Source organism: Lepidochelys kempii, chromosome 6 (genome assembly GCF_965140285.1).
Source record: "Lepidochelys kempii isolate rLepKem1 chromosome 6, rLepKem1.hap1, whole genome shotgun sequence".
Classification (NCBI taxonomy): Eukaryota; Metazoa; Chordata; order Testudines; family Cheloniidae; genus Lepidochelys; species Lepidochelys kempii.
Genome location: NC_136385.1, coordinates 93,580,498 through 93,599,224, shown reverse-complemented (window position 1 = coordinate 93,599,224; position 18,727 = coordinate 93,580,498). Strand labels below are relative to the sequence as shown.

The 18,727-nt window shown below is 43.1% G+C and overlaps 2 protein-coding genes across 4 annotated transcripts in view; one reads left to right on the top strand and one right to left on the bottom strand.

Moving 5' to 3' along the window:
• The window catches only part of ADCK1 (aarF domain containing kinase 1), a 142,072-nt gene extending 141,547 nt beyond the window's left edge, over positions 1 to 525 (bottom strand). For 2 of the 3 annotated variants that reach the window (XM_073349309.2, XM_073349313.2), the window contains exon 1: positions 446 to 525. In XM_073349309.2, the coding sequence (XP_073205410.1) occupies positions 446 to 503 (58 nt within the window). In that variant the 5' untranslated portion in view covers positions 504 to 525. The remainder of the gene's footprint in view (positions 1 to 445) is intronic. The other variant, XM_073349315.2, reaches the window with a different exon arrangement.
• Positions 526 to 14,499: 13,974 nt separating this feature from the next.
• SNW1 (SNW domain containing 1) overlaps positions 14,500 to 18,727 on the top strand; it is a 22,140-nt gene continuing 17,912 nt past the window's right edge. Inside the window, exons 1-3 of the mRNA XM_073349305.2 lie at positions 14,500 to 14,604; positions 16,103 to 16,256; positions 18,348 to 18,509. Of these exons, the coding sequence (XP_073205406.1) occupies positions 14,591 to 14,604; positions 16,103 to 16,256; positions 18,348 to 18,509 (330 nt within the window). The 5' untranslated portion in view covers positions 14,500 to 14,590. The remainder of the gene's footprint in view (positions 14,605 to 16,102; positions 16,257 to 18,347; positions 18,510 to 18,727) is intronic.

Below are 18,727 nucleotides of genomic sequence, written 5' to 3'. Positions count from 1 at the left end.
GGGGCTGGTAGCTGCGGGGACGCAGCGTGCTTGGGCTGCGGGCGGCGAGAAGAGGAGGGCGGCACAGGGGGCGCTGCTTAGGGAAGCTGGCCGCGCCGAGAAGGACACGCGGCGCGGGGCGGCTGCGAGTGGAGGCCAGAAGCGGAGACGACCGGGAGAACGAGGCTGGGGTAGGGGTGGAGGCTGTCCGGCGGCAGGGCCAGGGGCACGGAGAAGCGGGGATTGGCGGCAGGGCCGGACCCGCGCCGCCCGGCGAGCGCGCGGTCGCGGGGGGGTGTTCGCCCCAGCCCGCCACCTCCGAACCGGCCGGCTCCCGATTAGTTACACAACGTTCTAAATTCCACGCGGCGCAGCCCCTCCCCCCGTGACAGTGGGGGCCTCCCTCCTCTCTCTCCAGGGACCACCCTCCCCGCAGCAGGTCGAGGGGGCCGCTCCATGTACTTACCGGCTTCCCGGCACCTCGATGCTTTTACCTGGAGAAAACGGAGACTTCCTCCCTGCATATGGTACGGCCTCGCCCCCGCACGGCATGCTGGACCTTGTAGTCCTATGCTGGTCCCAACCCCGTAGGCCCCAGGATGGGGAGGGCCCTCGAGAACTACAGGCGTTTGGCCCTAGGCGAGTTCACTGAAGAGATTAGGAGGGGGGTGTTTTGTCACGTGGGCACTGCTGGTGAGTGAGGCCGGCTCCACCACCACCTGCTCGTCAGCCTGGATTCTGTATGGACCAGATCCTGAATGTGTTCTGGAGCAATAAACTATGAGCAGTAAAGGTTCTTTGGCAGGAGCAAGATAATCCATCTTCTGCAATTGCTGCCAGTTTATCTCAAACAAAGCAATAAAACTGCTGTCCAATCAGTCTTTCCCAATCAAGAGTAACAGCCCTGTTAGTCTGTCTTTGCAAAAAGAAAAGGAGTACTTGTGGCACCTTAGAGACTAACCAATTTATTTGAGCGTAAGCTTTCGTGAGCTACAGCTCACTGATGAAGTGAGCTGTAGCTCACGAAAGCGTATGCTCAAATAAATTGGTTAGTCTCTAAGGTGCCACAAGTACTCCTTTTCTTTTTCCCAATCAAGTGTCCAATGAAATACAGGTACCTGGAGTTGGAGTTTTGTTGCCTTAAACAAGATCATGAACTTTCTGATGATTTGTTAGATTTATCAAATCATTAAAAGCCCTGAAACAAGTAAACAGCATGAAAATATAATGGAAGCTACTGGAGTAACCAGGGGACAGGGATCTTGGAAATACCACAGATGGATGGGAATGATCCTCAGTCTCAGTGCTAGTATCTATCTGAAATGTATATGTGCATCATTTACTCCTTGGGGAATTCTGCGCCAAAAAAATAAAAATTCTGTGCACAATATTTTAAAATTCTGCATATTTTATCTGTCAAAATAGCACAATATAATCATGTCAATTGCAATTATTTTGGTAATTTATTTTAAAATGCCAGTCAGCAAGTAATGTCTGTAACAATACACACACACAAAAGATTCAGGAAATGTTTGTGGTGGGACTGTTTTTGTTTTGTTTAAATGGATTCCTTACTAGGCATATTAATACAGAACTATGAGTAATTCATTTAAACTACAATACAGAAACATATTTCCCCATCCCCTCAGAAGCAGTCCAAAGCCTTAGGGGAGTCAAGGGTAACGGAGGAGCTGAGGGAGAGGGAAGGAGCCTGTGAGTGAACCTAGAGGGTTGTTAAGTGTGGGTGGGAGAAGTATGGAACAAGGTTGTGGCGGGGATTGTTAGGGAGTTGGGGAGCCTGCCTCATGCAGACCCTGGCTGACACCTAGCTTCTCCCATTTAGTCAGGCACATCTACCCCTGTCCCCACGCGGCCCTGCAGCTCCACTCCCATTCAGCCCCAGCTCAATGGTGTCACCCCACTAGCACCTGAGACCGTGCCCAAGTCTGTGCTACCCACTAGCCCTTCTGAACCCTACTCTATGACCCCCCAGCAGCCCTGTGTGCCCCGCTCTCTCCATCCCATGCCTCCTCACCTGGCCCCACTGTGAGGAGCGCAGTCTCTTCCCCCTCCCTCTCTGCCAGCTGGCTGCCTTCTCTTCTGATGCCACAGCAACCCCTCGTGGACGAAAGGTGTAATTGTAGTGCCTCTCCACCAGAGCCTATATTCTGCAGACAGAAAAAATATGTTGGGGACATGAATTCTGCCAAGAGAAAACTGTGCGCATCAGTAACAATAAAACTGTTAACAACAAGGGAAAGATTTTCAGGAGTGATGGGAAAAGCTTTCTCTGCAGCTGGCCTTCAGCTAGCAATTTCCTTATTGTGAGAAATAAGAATGATGACAAATCTTACCATATTGAAGAGTAAATGTAAAACTAAGCTCTTCACCAAAGCCTTCCCAGAATGATGATGATGATGATAAACAGAAAAACAAAAAAGCCTAAATACATGCTTGGGAACAGAGGACCAAAGAAGAGAATGTTAAAATCTTGATGAGTTAGCATAATTACTGTGAGGCATTCAGATTCTATGGTATAAATACCTTGTTAGATAACCACCCACTGAAACATTTAATAGATATCATTCTCTGATAAAATATTTTTTCATTGGAAAACAGTGACAATCAATTCCATTTTCCAACCAGCATCCCTGTAATGAAGATAAGATGGACTTCAATAGCAGCTGTGTAATCCGTAGTGGGAAATAAAAGAATTCAAGATAAAATTGAGGAGACAGAATTTAGAACTGATCCTACCAAAAACAAAGGGGGTGGGGGTGACAAATCAATGATAGCTAAGCAAGGATGTAAAAAAGCAGAATGAGACAAAAGAGAATAATACAGTCCACATCTCTCAGAGATATTGTTTCAGGCTGTGTGCAGATTCAGGCAAACATCACTACATTGGCTGCACTCTGTTCATATTTTCAAGGTTTCTTTTGCAGCTAAAAGAAGTAGAAACTTTTTCTTACGTGAAATCTTGGATTCTGAAGTACAAAGTCTCAGCCTCCCAAAAAACCACACTGAAGCAAACTAGCCCAATTCAACTCCTGTACCAAAGTAAGATTCCTGCTGGCCATCTTCTTTCCTAGATATATTATTCTCAAGATGAATGTCATTTTCTCTAAGCTTCTGTGAGCAACTGTCAAGCAGGTGACCCAGAAAACCTTCCTCTTGGGATCCCTGGTGGACAACAGACAATATATTGTTAATTTTCCTTAATGTTCAAAATATGATCAAAACTATATCTTGGACTTCTGCTACACTCAGTCCCAATCTCTTTCTCACTGTCCATGTCTGACTCGCCTACCCTCCACACACACATACATACACTCTCAAATAAAGACAAGAGTGCAGTGAGGATTAATGGTGGAACATTGCCCGCTGAGAAATTAAACATCACAGTCGGGAATGGCAAAGTTAAGGTTGATTGCTCTGGTTGGTGTAAGTACAGAGGGCAGTTTCTGAGCTGAAAGGGGAGTGAGTGAAGCATCCCAGCATATTGTGAGCCTCTCCATTATACTTATAACAATGTTGACAAAGGTGAGCCCCACAAGTGGTGTTAATATGGGACACAGAGCAAACAATGAGAAGAGAGATTTGGATCATGTAGGTAACTGTGAAAATAGGAGGGAAATTAGTGCAGACCAAATGTAAAATAATTAGTCAGGGTCACAGTAGGAGACAATCTAGCCAATACGAGCTAAAGGTCTGCTCCTGCTGCTTTTAGAGTCACTGAGAGTTTTGCAAGAGTCACACTGGTTTTAGTACAAGCAAGATCATGACCTCAACTGAGCTCATTCCGGATCATTGATCAGGAACAGATTTTGGGAGTGACAACTGGAAAATCATTGATGCTATCAGCCTAGTGCTCAGCTAGAAGGCAACTCCCTACCCTCAGTCACCCTCCAGTCACAACTCCCTGCTGCTAAACAAGATGCTAAACAGTAGCAGCCCTGACTACCAATCTTTAGCTCTAATCATTAGATCAGTAGCCTTGGCACTGTTCCCATCAAAAGGGGTTGCGCATGTCAGCATCTGATTTCTATTGGTCTTCCCTGCAGAAACTAGGTGATATTGCTTCAAAATAATCCTATTCTTACAGCACTCAGTTAAACAGCCTGAAGCTGGGGTTGTGGGGGAGAAAGAACAAGACTTTTGTAGCATAATGTCATGTGCCCAAGTGCGCTAGGCAATTATGTAACCAAAGCTAAACCATTCTATATTTAGAATAAGCACCTAGTTAGAGTGGTCAGAGCTCTTTTGTGTGAGCCTACGCTGGGGTACACAAGAAAGAGCTTGGCACAGAATAAAGATGCTATCTTTGATTCCATTTTCCTTTCAACTAGTGAATAAAATAAATCTCAGAGTATCCCAAATGGCCAAGAAATAGGAAAAAACATTTCCTTTGATTTTTGGTAAATATGCATCCCTTATGTGAATAAAGCAACAAGTCTGAGACATTGAAACACACCCACAGTGCTCACAGCCTTGCTGCCCCAGAGCCATCGTGGGAAGAGTTCAGTCAGATTGTTTGAAGAGAAGATGGTAGGGCATTTTGGCCTTCCCTGCAATGAATCAGCCTCATCCACTTTTCTCTCTCTCTCATAAATTCCTTTTGATTAAAGAGATATCTAAAGAAATCTGAAAAGTCTCTCTGGTACCAGCCCTCTCTGGAGTACAGGGAGAGGAGAGATCAAAAGGAACTCACAGAACACGTGATCCTGTGACCTTGGGGTCCTAGTGGAATAGTCTGAGCCCTAACCAGAGAGCATTCTGGGGTAGATGATGGCTTTGCAAATAGCGCAGTGGGAAGGATTGGATGATCCAGTCGGCCCTTCCTAATGTCTGTGATCTGTCATGATCTGCTGTGGGTGGCTAGTGAGGTAAATATTGAGCCAGATCCTCTGCTGGTATAAATGTTTGTAGCTCTGTTGAAGTCAGTGGAGCTATGCCAATTGACACCAGCTAACAATCTGGCCCCTCGAACCCAGGGTTACTAGAAACCTGTTTCAGAAATATTTTCAGTCTCTATTAATTCAGGTCACCAGATGAAATTATATTACAACATCTATAATATTATAGCATTGCATGGCTGTAGGACTGATGAATGGGCACACCAAGATGGGTAACACGGAACAACACCATCTGGATATTGTTCCGTATTACAGGTTAACATGCCTTCAGAGGGCTTTCACTGGGTCAAACTCATGCAAATTGTGGGGCAAAGACACAAAAGGAGACATTAGGTTCATCAGGTCCAACTTTAAATAAAGGACTCAAATGTGTCATCTTTACACAGCTAATGGAAAGCACATAGCTGTCTGTGTAATGGCAGCCATCCCATCTCCACTGGGATCTTGTCACTACTAGGGCTAGACTACATCAGTACTGGAGGGGGTACCTCCAAAGAAAACCTACCTGCTGCATTTGGTAATTCAGTCGGAGCTGATCTTCCCATTGAGTTAGTAGTGACCCAATACCTGAGTGTGGCCTTAGAGCTGCTGTGTTCCTTGAGTTGCTATGTTTTCAATGAGATGTAAAACCAATCTTGTGGTCTTTGAATAGCCTCTGGCACTTTTCATAACAGTCAAAGAGTTTGACCCTGTGTCCTGGATAAATTCCAGCTTGGGTAATTATGTTCCACCTCCATAAATTCCTGACAGTTTCAATTGGTTACGGGATTCTCCTTCACTTCCTGTTCGAGGCTGTTCCATGCTGTTGCTAAGCCATCGTGTTTCACTTTTGAGGAGGCTTCATATCAGCAGTGGACGAAATACTACCAGCATCTACTTTGCAAACCACTCTGGAGTCCTGGAAGGCACTATAGAAATGCATGAGATTATTATTGTTTTCCTGAATTATTTCACTTTCCTCCAAAGTGTAACAAATTACAGAAATTAAACCAGCATCCCTTTCAATGATCCCAGATAATACACATGCAGCTCAAAGAATTAGAGACTTTGACAAAAGCACTAATGGGCCCTGTGACCCTATTTTTCCCCAGATGTAATTATTTCTTTTGAATGCTGCCTGTAACCTTTGGAAAAATGTAAAGCACAAGGGTTGCCAATGTGGCTGAACCTTTCTGCCTGAGATAAGACTTTTCTTTTTAATTTTTCTGTTTGGCAGTTTATCCATGAAATAATTTATCCGCTGACCTGAGAATTGTAATTTATTTTGATCATTTTTATGCTACTTAGCAGAGCTACTGCTAAGAATACAGATATCTGATATCAGCAATAACTTATTACATTGCATTATGTGGTAATCTTCATTTGTTACAAGATATTTAATGAAACACTCACATTCTGCATTTGCCAGATGTGAAGAGTACTGAAGTACAGACCAAGGGTATCTGTAATTTAACAGCTCTGATCTACCCCAAAGGACTCCATACAACTATTTTGTGAGTCAGAAAGTTGTCTACCAAGGAATAGGTGTATAGCAATCCTGTTCTGGTGTCTGTACCACAGAAACCACCAGAATAATTGGTACTGATTGTCCTTTTTTGGCAGCCATGACAAAGCAGCCAGGGACAGTCTACAGAAATCGAACAGCCTAGAGAGGGTCACTTTGGGGTATAGGTGAAGCTTGTGGTGCTGCTATTCCATTATGTAAAAAAAATCAGGTCATGGGCAAGGTGACACTGTGGATTCCACCTTTTATCTAGATGGAGGTAGGTTTACATATGTTTCAATTTGCAAGGGAAAACTTATAACTCATGTCTGACTAAAGCATACCTTCCAGCACAGCATCCAGTCTGATTTGAAAACATCACGAGATGCGGAAACTACTACTTCTGTTTGTGGTCTGTTCCAATGATTAGCCACCCTCACAGTTAAAATCGTGTGCCTAATTTCTAATTTGAATTTGTCTGTCTTCAGCTTCCAGCTGTTAGTTAATATTATGCATTTAACTGGTAGATTAAAGAGCCCTTTAGAACCTGCTATTTTCTCCCGTTGAAGGTTACTTATATACTGTAGTAAAGTCACCTCTCAATCTTCCTTCTGGTAAACTGAACAGATTGAGCTCTTTAAGTCCCTCACTGTGAGGTGTTTTTTCCAGCCCTCAAATGATTTTTTGGCTCTTTTTTGCACCCTCTTCAATTTTTTAATATCCTTTTAAAAATGTGGTCACCAGAACAATACACAGTATTTCAGGATCGGTCTCACCAATGCCATATACAGAGGTAAAATCACCCCCTTCCTACTCACTGTTCCCGCTTATACATCCAAGAACCACATTATTCCTTTTTACCACACCTTTGGACGGGAGCTCATGTTGAGCTGCTTGTCCGCTATGACACCCTACATTATTTTCAGAGTTGCTGCTTTCCCCCATTCTGTAGGTATAGCCTGTATTCCTTGTTCCTAGATATATAACTTTGCATCTGGCTGTAGTAAAGTCTCTTTTGTTTAAATGGGTCCAGTTTACCATGTGAGCTAGATCATTCTGTATCACTGCCCTGTCCTCCTCAGTATTTACCACTCTAACAATCTTTCTGTCATCTAAAAATTTTATCAGCAGTGATTTTACATTTACTTCCAGATAATTGATTAAAATGTTGAATTGCATCAGGCATAGAACTGATCCCTGCGGGACCCCAGTAAAAATACCCACATTTGATGAAGGCTGCTCTTTAACAACTGCTATCTGAAATCTTTCAGTTAGTCAGTTCTTAATCCATCTCATGTTTACTTTATTGATATTGTGCTGATTTTAAAAATCAGAATGTCATGGGGAGCTCAGGACCGAAATAACAGCAAAGGCAGCAGGTCTGGCTTGAACTATGTAGTAGGACTTGGTGTGGGGAGAAGCCCCAATTAAGTGATTAATCACACTGTTAAACAATAGAATACCAATAGAAATGTATTAAATATTTTGGATGTTTTTCTACATTTTCAAATATATTGATTTCTATTACAACACAGAATATAAAGTGTACTGTGCTCACTTTAAATTATTATTTTTATTACAAATATTTGCACTGTAAAATAGTAAAAAGAAATAGTATTTCTCAATTCACCTCAGACAAGTACTGTAGTGCAATCTCTTTATTGTGAAAGTGTAATTTACAAATGTAGATTTTTTTTGTTACATAACTTAACTCAAAAACAAAACAATGTAAAACTTTACAGCCTACAAATCCACTCAGTCCTACTTCTTGTTCAGCCAATCGCTAAGAAAAACAAGTTTGTTTACATTTACGGGCCATACTTCTGCCTGCTTCTTATTTACAATGTCACCTGAAAGTGAGAACAGGTGTTTGCATGGTACTTTTGTAGCCAGCACGGCAAGGTATTTAAGTGCCAGATATACTAAACATTCATATGCCCCTTCATGCTTCAGCCACCATTCCAGAGGACATGCTTCCATGCTGATAATCTCAGTGGTAGCAGATGACAGAACAAGGAGCAATGGTCTTAAGTTGCAGTGGGGGAGGTCTAGGTTGGATATTAGGAAAAACTATTTCACTAGGAGAGTGGTGAAGCACTGGAATGGGTTACCTAGGGAGGTGGTGAAATCTCCATCCTTAGATGTTTTTAAGGCCTGGCTTGACAAAGCCCTGGCTGGGATGATTTAGATGGGGATTGGTTCTGCTTTGAGCAGGGGGTTGGACTAGATGATCTCTCTTCCAACCCTAATCTTCTATGATTCTATGATACTCGTTAAAAAAATAATGTGTTAATTAAATTTGTGACTGAACTCCTTGGGGGAGAATTGTATGTCCTCCTGTTCTGTTTTACCTTCATTACACCACATATTTCATGTTATAGCAGTCTCGGATGATGACCCAGCACATGTTTGTTTTAAGAACACTTTCACAGCAGATTTGAAAAAATGCAAAGAAGGTACCAATGTGAGATTTCTAAAAACAGAACAGCGCTCGACCCAGGATTTAAGAAACTGAAGTGCCGTCCAAACTCTGAGAGTGATGAGGTGTGGAGCATGCTTTCAGGAGTCTTAAAAGAGCAACACTCTGATGCAGAAACTACAGAACCCGAACCATCAAAAAAGAAAATCAACCTTCTGCTGGTGGCATCTGACTCCAATGATGAAAATGAACATGCGTCAGTCCACTCTGCTTGGATCATTTTCGAACAGAACCCATCATCAGCATGGATGCATGTCCTCTGGAATGGTGGTTGAAGCATGAAGGGATATGTGAATCTTTAGCACATCTGGCACATAAATATCTTGCAACACAGGCTACAACAGTGCCATATAAACGCCTGTTCTCACTTTCAGGTGACATTGTAAACAAGAAATGGGCAGCAGCATCTCCCACAAATTGTAACCAAACTTGTTTGTGTGAGTGATTGGCTGAAGCATGGACTTGTAGGCTCTAAAGTTTACATTGTTTTATTTTTGAATGCAGTTATTTTTTGTACATAATTCTACATTTGTAAGTTCAACTTTCATGATAAAGAGTTTGGACTACAGTACTTGTATTGGGTGAATTGAAAAACACTATTTCTTTTGTTTTTTACAGTGCAAATATTTGTAATAAAATATAAAGTGAGCACTGTACACTTTGTATTCTGTGTTGTAACTGAAATCAATATATTTGAAAATGTAGAAAAACATCCAAAAATATTTAAATAATTGGTATTCTATTATTAACAGCACAATTAATCGTGATTAATTTTTTTAATCACTTGACAGCCTGAATAGAAATATGGTATAAACAAGACTGGGTAATTGGTAAGGGGTGCCTATGATTTAATTACATTCTATGATTGATAAGAGGTACTTATTATTGCAGAAGTTTTCTGTAATGGGTGAAATAAGGATCTATTGAAAGATGTTTTTAACTCAGTAAAAACTGCCAGTTGCCACAGCTGTCAATCATAATGACCGAATTAGAATTCCTTTTAGCTTATCAATCATGTAACCTAAAGATTCCAAGAAATTCCATAAGTAATTAGGAAAAACTAAAATGTCAAATCAGACCACATAGTGAAATTAATCATGGGAAAACAATTTTCCCTCCAAAAAGGAGTTTCCTTTGTCTCACCCCCTATAAAAGGAAAAGGGTTGGAAAGTTAGGCCGGGAATGAACACTTTCAGCATTCCACCAGGTACTAAGGAAGGGACCAAACTGCCTTCTCTTCACTACCTACAAGAGGTGATAAAGTATGCTTTCTTTCTGTATAGTGCTCTGCTAATCTCTGATTGTTAGTCTTTCATTAAATAATTCCATTTGAGCCTGTTATTTGAGAATCTTGTATCGTTATTGACTTCAAGCATGCAACACCAGTGTAAATAACCATTTAGTTTCACAAACACTAAATTAGCCAAACTCACACCTCACAATTAAACTGCAACGAGATGCAAGTTCGGGGAGAAAGCAAAAAAGGATTCAAATGAACTGGGTCGCTGCTTATACCCAGAAAGCTATAATAAACACCTACTAACAAAAGTGGGTTATTGTCTGCAAAGAGGAAAGATTGATCAGGGCTTCTCTAAACTTGAAATGCTACTGCACCTTTGTAGTGTGTCAATGTAGACACTACCTACACTGACAGGAGTGTTTCTCCTGTTGGCAGAGGATGGTAATTCACCTCCCCGAAAGTTGGTAGTTAGGTCAACAGAAAAATTCTTCCATTGACCTAACACTGTCTACACTGAGGGTTAGGTTGGCTTAACTATGTCACTCGGGGTGTTGACCTAATTTTTTAGTGTAGCCCAGGCCTTAGCTGCAAAAGGAATAAGCAGGGAGAGCAAGGAAACCAGTGGAGCATGTATTCAAGTTGAGGCAGATTGCTCAGGTACAATTTTACACAACAATTTTTAGCAACAGCTTTCATAAAAACTGTATCTCAAAGCACTTGACAAAGTTGCATAATCTACCTACCATACATCATTAAATAATATATCAAAGCAGAGGGAGAGAATGAGATCCAGAAGCAAGGGAGAAAAAGTAGTTTTTTCAGCTGAGTTGTGTAAGAGGGTTTGGAGAGGCAGAGAGACACAAGAAGCTGCCTGTTTCAAATGGCGGGAGCTACAGAGGAGAAGGTTCTTGAACCTGCAGTGGCAATATTATATGAACGGACAAAGATATGCTTGTTGCTAGAGGACTAAAGGAAGCAGGGAGGGGAGAAGAGACAGATGAGGACTGAGAAGATGATTTCCTGTTAACTCTTGATAAACTATATGTGTAAAAGTTTTGTGTTTTTGGCTGAAGTGCCCGTGATGGAGAAGGAGAGAAGAATACCTGTCATATACATGGTTTCAGAGTAACAGCCGTTAGTCTGTATTCGCAAAAAGAAAAGGAGTACTTGTGGCACCTTAGAGACTAACCAATTTATTTGAGCGTAAGCTTTCGTGAGCTACAGCTCACTTCATCAGATGCATGCAGTAGAAAATACAGTGGGGAGATTTTATATAACACCCATTGTTTCATGTTCTCTGTGTATACAAAATCTCCCCGCTGTATTTTCCGCTGAATGCATCCGACGAAGTGTGCCAGAAAATCCATGGCAAGAAAACACACACCTGAAGGTGAGACCCTCTACCCACTCTCTTTACAATGTGTATGATAATCAAGGTGGGCCATTTCCAGCACAAATCCAGGTTTTCTCCCCCCCCCACTTTTTTTTTTTCCCCAAAAACCATACACACAAACTCACTCTCCTGCTGGTAATAGCTTATCCAAAGTGACCACTCTCCTTACAATGTGTATGAAAATCAAGGTGGGCCATTTCCAGCACAAATCCAGGTTTTCTCACACACACACACACACACCCCGCCCACACACACAAACTCACACTCCTGCTGGTAATAGCTCATCCAAACTGACCACTCTCCTTACAATGTGTAAGGAGAGTGGTCAGTTTGGATGAGCTATTACCAGCAGGAGAGTGAGTTTGTGGCGGAGGGTGAGAAAACCTGGATTTGTGCTGGAAATGGCCCAACTTGATTATCATACACATTGTAAGGAGAGTGGTCACTTTAGATAAGCTATTACCAGCAGGAGAGTGGGGTGGGAAGAGGTGTTGTTTCATGGTCTCTGTGTATATGATGTCTTCTGCAGTTTCCACGGTGTGCATCCGATGGAGTGAGCTGCGGCTCGCGAGGACTTGTGCTCAGATGGATTGGTTGGTCTCTGGGGTGCCGCGGGTACTCCTTTTCTTTTTGCGAGTGCAGACTGGCACGGCTGTTACTCTGAAACCTTTAAATAGAGACTGTTCTGCAGCTGCTCGGCATGTTAGACCTCATCCTGCTGGAGATGGATTAGTGGGCAGGTGTGTGTTTTCTTGCCATGGATTTTCTGGCACACAGATACAGAGTGTTGTATCTGTGACCCTCTCCCCTCTCTTCCCCCAACCCCCTGCTCACGTCTGTGGCTGCCAAGCCCCTCGAGGCCAGAATTGTCTCTGTGTCTGTGCAGCGCTTGGCACCAGGGGGCCCCGTTCCCCACTGGGACCTTCGGCCTCTTCAGCAACAGTAATAATGACAAGTTTCAGAGTGGCAGCCGTGTTGGTCTGTGTCCGCGGAAGGAGGGGGAGGGCTTGTGGCACCTTGGAGACTAGCGAATTTGTTGGAGCGTGGGCTTTCGTGGGCTGCGGCTCACTTCGTCGGATGCATTCAGCGGAAAATACAGCGGGGAGATTTTGTATACACAGAGAACATGAAACAATGGGTGTTGTATAAAATCTCCCCACTGTATTTTCTACTGCATGCATCCGATGAAGTGAGCTGTAGCTCACGAAAGCTTATGCTCAAATAAATTGGTTAGTCTCTAAGGTGCCACAAGTACTCCTTTTCTTTTTGTCATATACATGTATCTGGTGAATTGTAATTCTGCTAAGAGAGCTCGAGCCTGAGGCAAAGGTCCCACTGAAGCCAACAGAATTTTGCCAGAGTAGGGACTTCAGGACTGCCCTTCCTTCCCCTCACCCCACAAATGCACCATCCAGTGAAAGTTTAGAAGCTAAATTTGGGTTGCAGTTCTCTTATCTGTTTTCCTAATCCATTTGTCTATCTATTCAGAAGCTGCAAACCACTTGTCACAGGAGCATTGGGAAGAACCCTATGTTTGTTAATTTCTGATAATTTCTATCCCTTTCCCCTACTCTGTATTTGTTTTGTCTGCTATATTGTAAACTCTTCAGGGCAGGACTGCCTACTACTCTGTGTTTGTACAATTCTCTGTTGATCTCTAAACACTAGCATAATAGCAATTAATACATTCAATTTCTTATTTTTATTTTATATAAGGTCAGAGTCTGCTACCCCTACTCACATTACATAATGCCCCAGTCCATGATGAGTTCCAGTTAGTCCAGTCCACATTTCACAGGCTAGCAGAACTCACTGGAGAATTTTTTTCCCAATATCATTTTCTTTGGCTTCTTTTTTTCTTTAATTTAAAAAACCTACTTTGGTGGTATTTGAACACATGCCCACCACACAAATTCAGCCCAGTAGCTCACACTTAATGTAATATATGAGTTACTTTCTTTAAATCTAGTTAAGGACATTTTACCTGTGAGAGTTTCATAATAATGCTTATAATATTTACCACTTTATAGCACTTTTCATCATCATCTTAATCAAGCTACCTACCTATTTCTAATGCAACCTATGGTTCCTAGGTACTATATACCAGAATTAGTAGAAGTTTGATTGCAGTCACACTTGTATTATATTTTTCTGTCTCTCCCTAGAACAATTTATCCCGCTGATAGATAATTAGAGGGTTAACTTGCTGGGCTCAGCAGCCATCTTTGTGGAAGGCATGTCTGAGAAAAGATGCAAATATTTTATTGAGCTCCCTTCCTTCAGAATTGCCACCTTAAGCAATTTTCCTGGGATTATCCAGATTTTATTGGATTTGTGACATTCTCCTGGCAGCAGCGGTTTGGAAATGCCAGAAATATCCAAGGGTGGGTCCGGGAACTGTTGTTTTTCTTCATCATACTGACTCTTTTTGATGTTGTAATGGTTAGCTGCAATTTAACAATATTGCATCATGACACCAGTGGTGTGTCATCAGAGTACAACACAATGCACCACATCCTGACTCAAGATCACCATGTGGTGACTGAGTATGGACATGCAGCTTCACCCCCAGGCATGGAAGAAAAGTCTGGTGTTTGTCCAGTAGGGTCAGACATCCCAAGTTAAAACCCCACAACTGTGCTAGGTAAGTGTGTTTGCACAGGGTCTGCAAGCATGAAAAGGCAGCAATTCCCATCGCAGCTTCAGCAGCTATGAGCATCAGCATAAAAGGGGAGAGGTCAGTTCCCTAATCACTGACCAGACTCCTTTCGAACAGACACCTCCCCGCCCCGCAAGGCAAGATGGCCTGGAGAAGAGGGAGACTACAACTCCCACCGTCGTTCAACATGCGCGTGTGCATTAGAAACATGTATTGCGTCATCTAGTCTAGAGGCAGGCTTGTGAGGAAGACTATAACTCCCATGAGACATTTCGGTCATACGCCTGCGTAGTGTAGCATGTGACCTTCCCGCTGAGAAAAGATGAGAGAGAGACTACAACTCCCAGATACTTTTGATGTCCGCGCTTGCGCACTTGCGATCTCCCTTCGTGCGGCTGCTGGCCAGGGCCCCTGAGGCCCGATCCGAGCGAGAAGAGGAAGATGGCGCTCACCAGGTTGGTGGGGCTGGTCTCCGCTTGGGGTCGGATTCCTTCCGCCCTGCTCACGGTCCAGTGCCCTTACACGCCCGCAGGGTCCGGGTCCTGGAGGGCCCTCTCCCGGGTGCGAGGTGGCTCCCGTCCCCGCCGAGGGACAAACTGCGCTGGCGGCGCGTAGGCCGCACCGAGCCGGGGCCTTTCCCGAACGCCGAGCCGCGGGCCCTGCCGCCACGGGGACAGGGCCGGAGAGACGGGTCGGGGCGTGGGGACCGGACACCGCCCACCGGCCTGCCTCCCGGTTCGGCCCTCGGCTGAGCGCTGGGGCTGGGCCAGGGTCGGAGGCGCTGCGGGAGGCAGCGTGCACCCCGGGGGGGGGGGAGGTCGCCGGCCACCCTTCGGGGCTGTACAACTGGGGGCCCGTACAGGGAGTCGGGGACGGGAACGTTTCTCCAGGGTGTGCAGCGAGCTCTCTGGAGCTGAAAGGGTTAATTTCCCCTCCTCACCCCCCCCCCGTGTGGGAACAGCGGATCCCTCGAGTGCGATGCCTTCTTCAGGGGGGTACACAGCCACTCTTGCGTGGAGACCGGGGCACAGGGAGTCTGGGGTCTGATGCAGCGGCGTCCGGGACATCCCTGTGCACTGGGGTTGCATATAACGCTCGGGATATGAGCTGGGATGATAGATCCCATCGTGTGCACAGCTCCATCTAGGTCCTAAGGCAGTCTACTCAGAGAAGTTGAAAGATCAGTGTCATTTCTCTGTCTCGCTTAAGGCATATCTCTTTTTGTGTTTACTCTGACATATAAACCTTTTGGCAGCCAGACGTTTCCTTAAGGACATGTAAAGACGGGCAGCGTGGTACTTAGATGGGGGTGCAGGATGAGCTGAAATGTGGGAAGATAAAAGTTCGGAGTTTTAGCTGAGTCCTTTGTTCTTAGCCAATGGGAACAAGAGGTGCTCTGGAGAAAGTGTCCACATCCCTGGAGAAAGGAAACGTCTTGTATAGCTTGGGTACTTTGTCCAGATCTTAGTGAGAATGAGGTATATCGTGTCTATTTGTGGCCATTTACATAAGGGAGTCATTAAGAATTGGAGGATCTTTTCTTATTCACTTCGACAGAATGGTCGAAAACATACTTACATGGAAAGATCTGTGTTATGTTCTGTAAGATTTCTACTACTCTGTTGCTAAAGAAAAGGCAGACATGGCTCCTGCCCTGCTTTGGTTCAAACAGGGGTTGGAAATATGTATTAATTAATTATGTCAAGTCTAGAGAGGTGGAGAAAGAGTGCCACCTTCAATATTTCAACTCTGTAGTAGCTGTGGCCCAGTTGAAAAGTCCTGCACTCAACTGTTAAATGTTATAAATTATTTCAGATCCAACACAGATCAGTGGCAAAGATTAACAGTCCCTTGGAATACTCTCACAACAGAGTCAAATATTGCATTTGATCTCAGTTGTGTTGAGTGGGTGAGGCTGTCAAAGTTAACATCGTTCTCTTTTTGTTTGTGCAGTTTTTTACCAGCCCCAACTCAGCTGTCTCAGGACCAGCTAGAATTAGAAGAAAGGGCAAGATCTCAGAGGTCAAGACAGACTGCACTGGTGTCATCACGCAGGGAACCTCCCCCATACGGTTATCGGAAAGGATGGATACCACGAATGCTAGAAGTAAATATTTGAATTCATGCTCTGGTGATAGCTCTCATTTTCTTTTATATATATTTTTTATTTTAAAAAGGGTAGATTAAATCTGAGCACTTGAATATAGCACAGAAAATTGTGTAGCACCCCACCATATGAGAAATTGACTGGTTATGTCCACCAATCCCAGTGGAAATATTCTGGGTTTGTTTTTGTTTTACAGTATTACTACTTACCACAGAAACTTTCTAGCTATATTGTACATTACTTTCCCTGTGGATAATATTGTAAAGTGAAAGCAAGCAGCCCTTGAGATCATGGCCTTCTGAACACATGCCTATTTTCATTTTCCTGATTTGTTAAACACACAGTTCAGATTAAAGTTCTCCATGCATGATTACAGTTAGACAGCTAAAAAGAGTTGCATTGGAGAACAAACTCATGGTTACAATGTTTTCATAAGTAACAGATTATCTTACTCTCCTGTAAAGCATTGGCATTTGTCAAACATTCAGTGTTAAATATATAACTGCCAAAAACAACCTGAGATAATGATGCATGTTCTTTGTCTTGACCCTGAACTTGGTTAATCTCATTTCAACTGCAAATGCTGACAAGTTGGGAGTGTGAACAGGGGTTTTTGAGAAATTGCACCAAGACACTTTGTATTTTGACCCAGAAATTCCTTTCAGTGATTTAAAATGACATTTGGCATGAGGTCTGAGACTTGGTGTGGTTAGTCCTAAGCCAGTGTTAACAACAACAACACTTCTGGGACAAGGGACCAGTGACTCTACTGAAGTGTTAATACCTTGCAAAACATCAGGACTAGAAAAGGATATCTTATACAGCAATTGCCGCTTTCCACAAATATACAACATTCTTTTTTAGTTTTAATGTCTGATGAGATATCAGATCTTAAAATTTCCACATTTTCATTCATTCTTCTGCATTTTAATTAGCAAAATTAATATTTTAGTAGTCACTGCCTCAAACTGCTAAAGCTAGAAATCAGTACGTAATGTTTTTTTAAAATTGGGGGTCATGGCTTTCAAATAGCATCCAGCCTCACTTCCAAACACCAGCTGTACATGAATTGATAAGTATGTGGGAAGGACTGTTACAAGTATCTGTCCAGTTGATAGATCAGTACAAATGTCTTTAACAGCAGTAAACTGTTCCAAGCATGATCTTGGTCCAGAGAATAAAAACGAAGTTTAAAAATCAGTCTCTAACATACCAAGAGTACTATGAAAAGGAATCTCATTTGGGTTTACTGACCAGTGACTATCTTTTGGTCTGGTTAGGGTATGAAGATTATTTAATTCTGTAACTGGGGTCTTGGAATGTGACACTTGAAAGAACCTTGGTAAATCATCTCAGATTGTTCTTAGAATGCATGGAGCACTAATCCTAGATGTAGCTCAACTGTTATAGATTCAGAATGGCCTGGTTTGAGAGGCCTATCTCCTTCAGCTCATTAAATACTGAGTGAAAGGGCAGGTAAGCACTCTTGAAGCACAGGGGCCTGGAATTCCTACCAAAGTGCCAGTGTGTTGGAGTCTAGCATACCTACCATTTTGAATGTGTGAGCTACAGGTTTTGTGAAAAGAATGTTTCATCATTAAAGCAACAAAATTAGCTGCTAGTCCACTGCTAATTGTGCTGTGGAAAGTGACAAATACCAAATATAGCTTAGCAGCATAAAACTGTCACTCTTGTAACATTAGTAGTTTGCAGTTGCTTTATTGTAATAGTAAAATACTTAAAGTTCAACCGCCTTGATTCATGTATGAATCTAATTCTGTGATTATTATCGGCATTGCAGTAGTGCCTGACATATTCCAGTCTGGGATAGGAGCCCTTGTTTGGTGCAGCAAATAATTCTGGACATTGCCCGAAGGAAAATGAATGCATCTCTCTTCTATTTTAAGAATTCTGAATTCTGCTGCCCACTGAAAGAATATACTGTGGTACAGTCTGTGGGAACAAGGCCATTGTGCTGGAACCAAAGCACTCCCTGCTCCCATTCCTTGCTGAAAAATACTGGCAAATCTCGTGCTTTGTTTCATGCCACATGTTTCATTTATTGCTCACTTCTCTTTCCTTTCTGTGCAGGATTTTGGAGATGGAGGTGCTTTCCCAGAAATCCATGTGGCCCAGTACCCTTTGGATATGGGCCGAAAGAAGAAAATGTCCAATGCTTTGGCCGTTCAAGTGGATGCAGAAGGAAAAATAAAATACGACGCTATCGCTCGACAGGGACAGTCAAAGGACAAGGTAATACATTCTTACAATAGGAGTGCATGTGTTTGGCAGCCTTAAACAAATTGGGTTAAACATGTTTGTTCTAACCAACTGTCACCATTTTGACATTAGAAATCTAGATGGTCGCTTTTAAGCATTGACATGTGTCAAGGTTCCTCCCTCACTCTGAACTCTAGGGTACAGATGTGGGGATCTGCATGAAAAACCTCCTAAGCTTATCTTTACCAGCT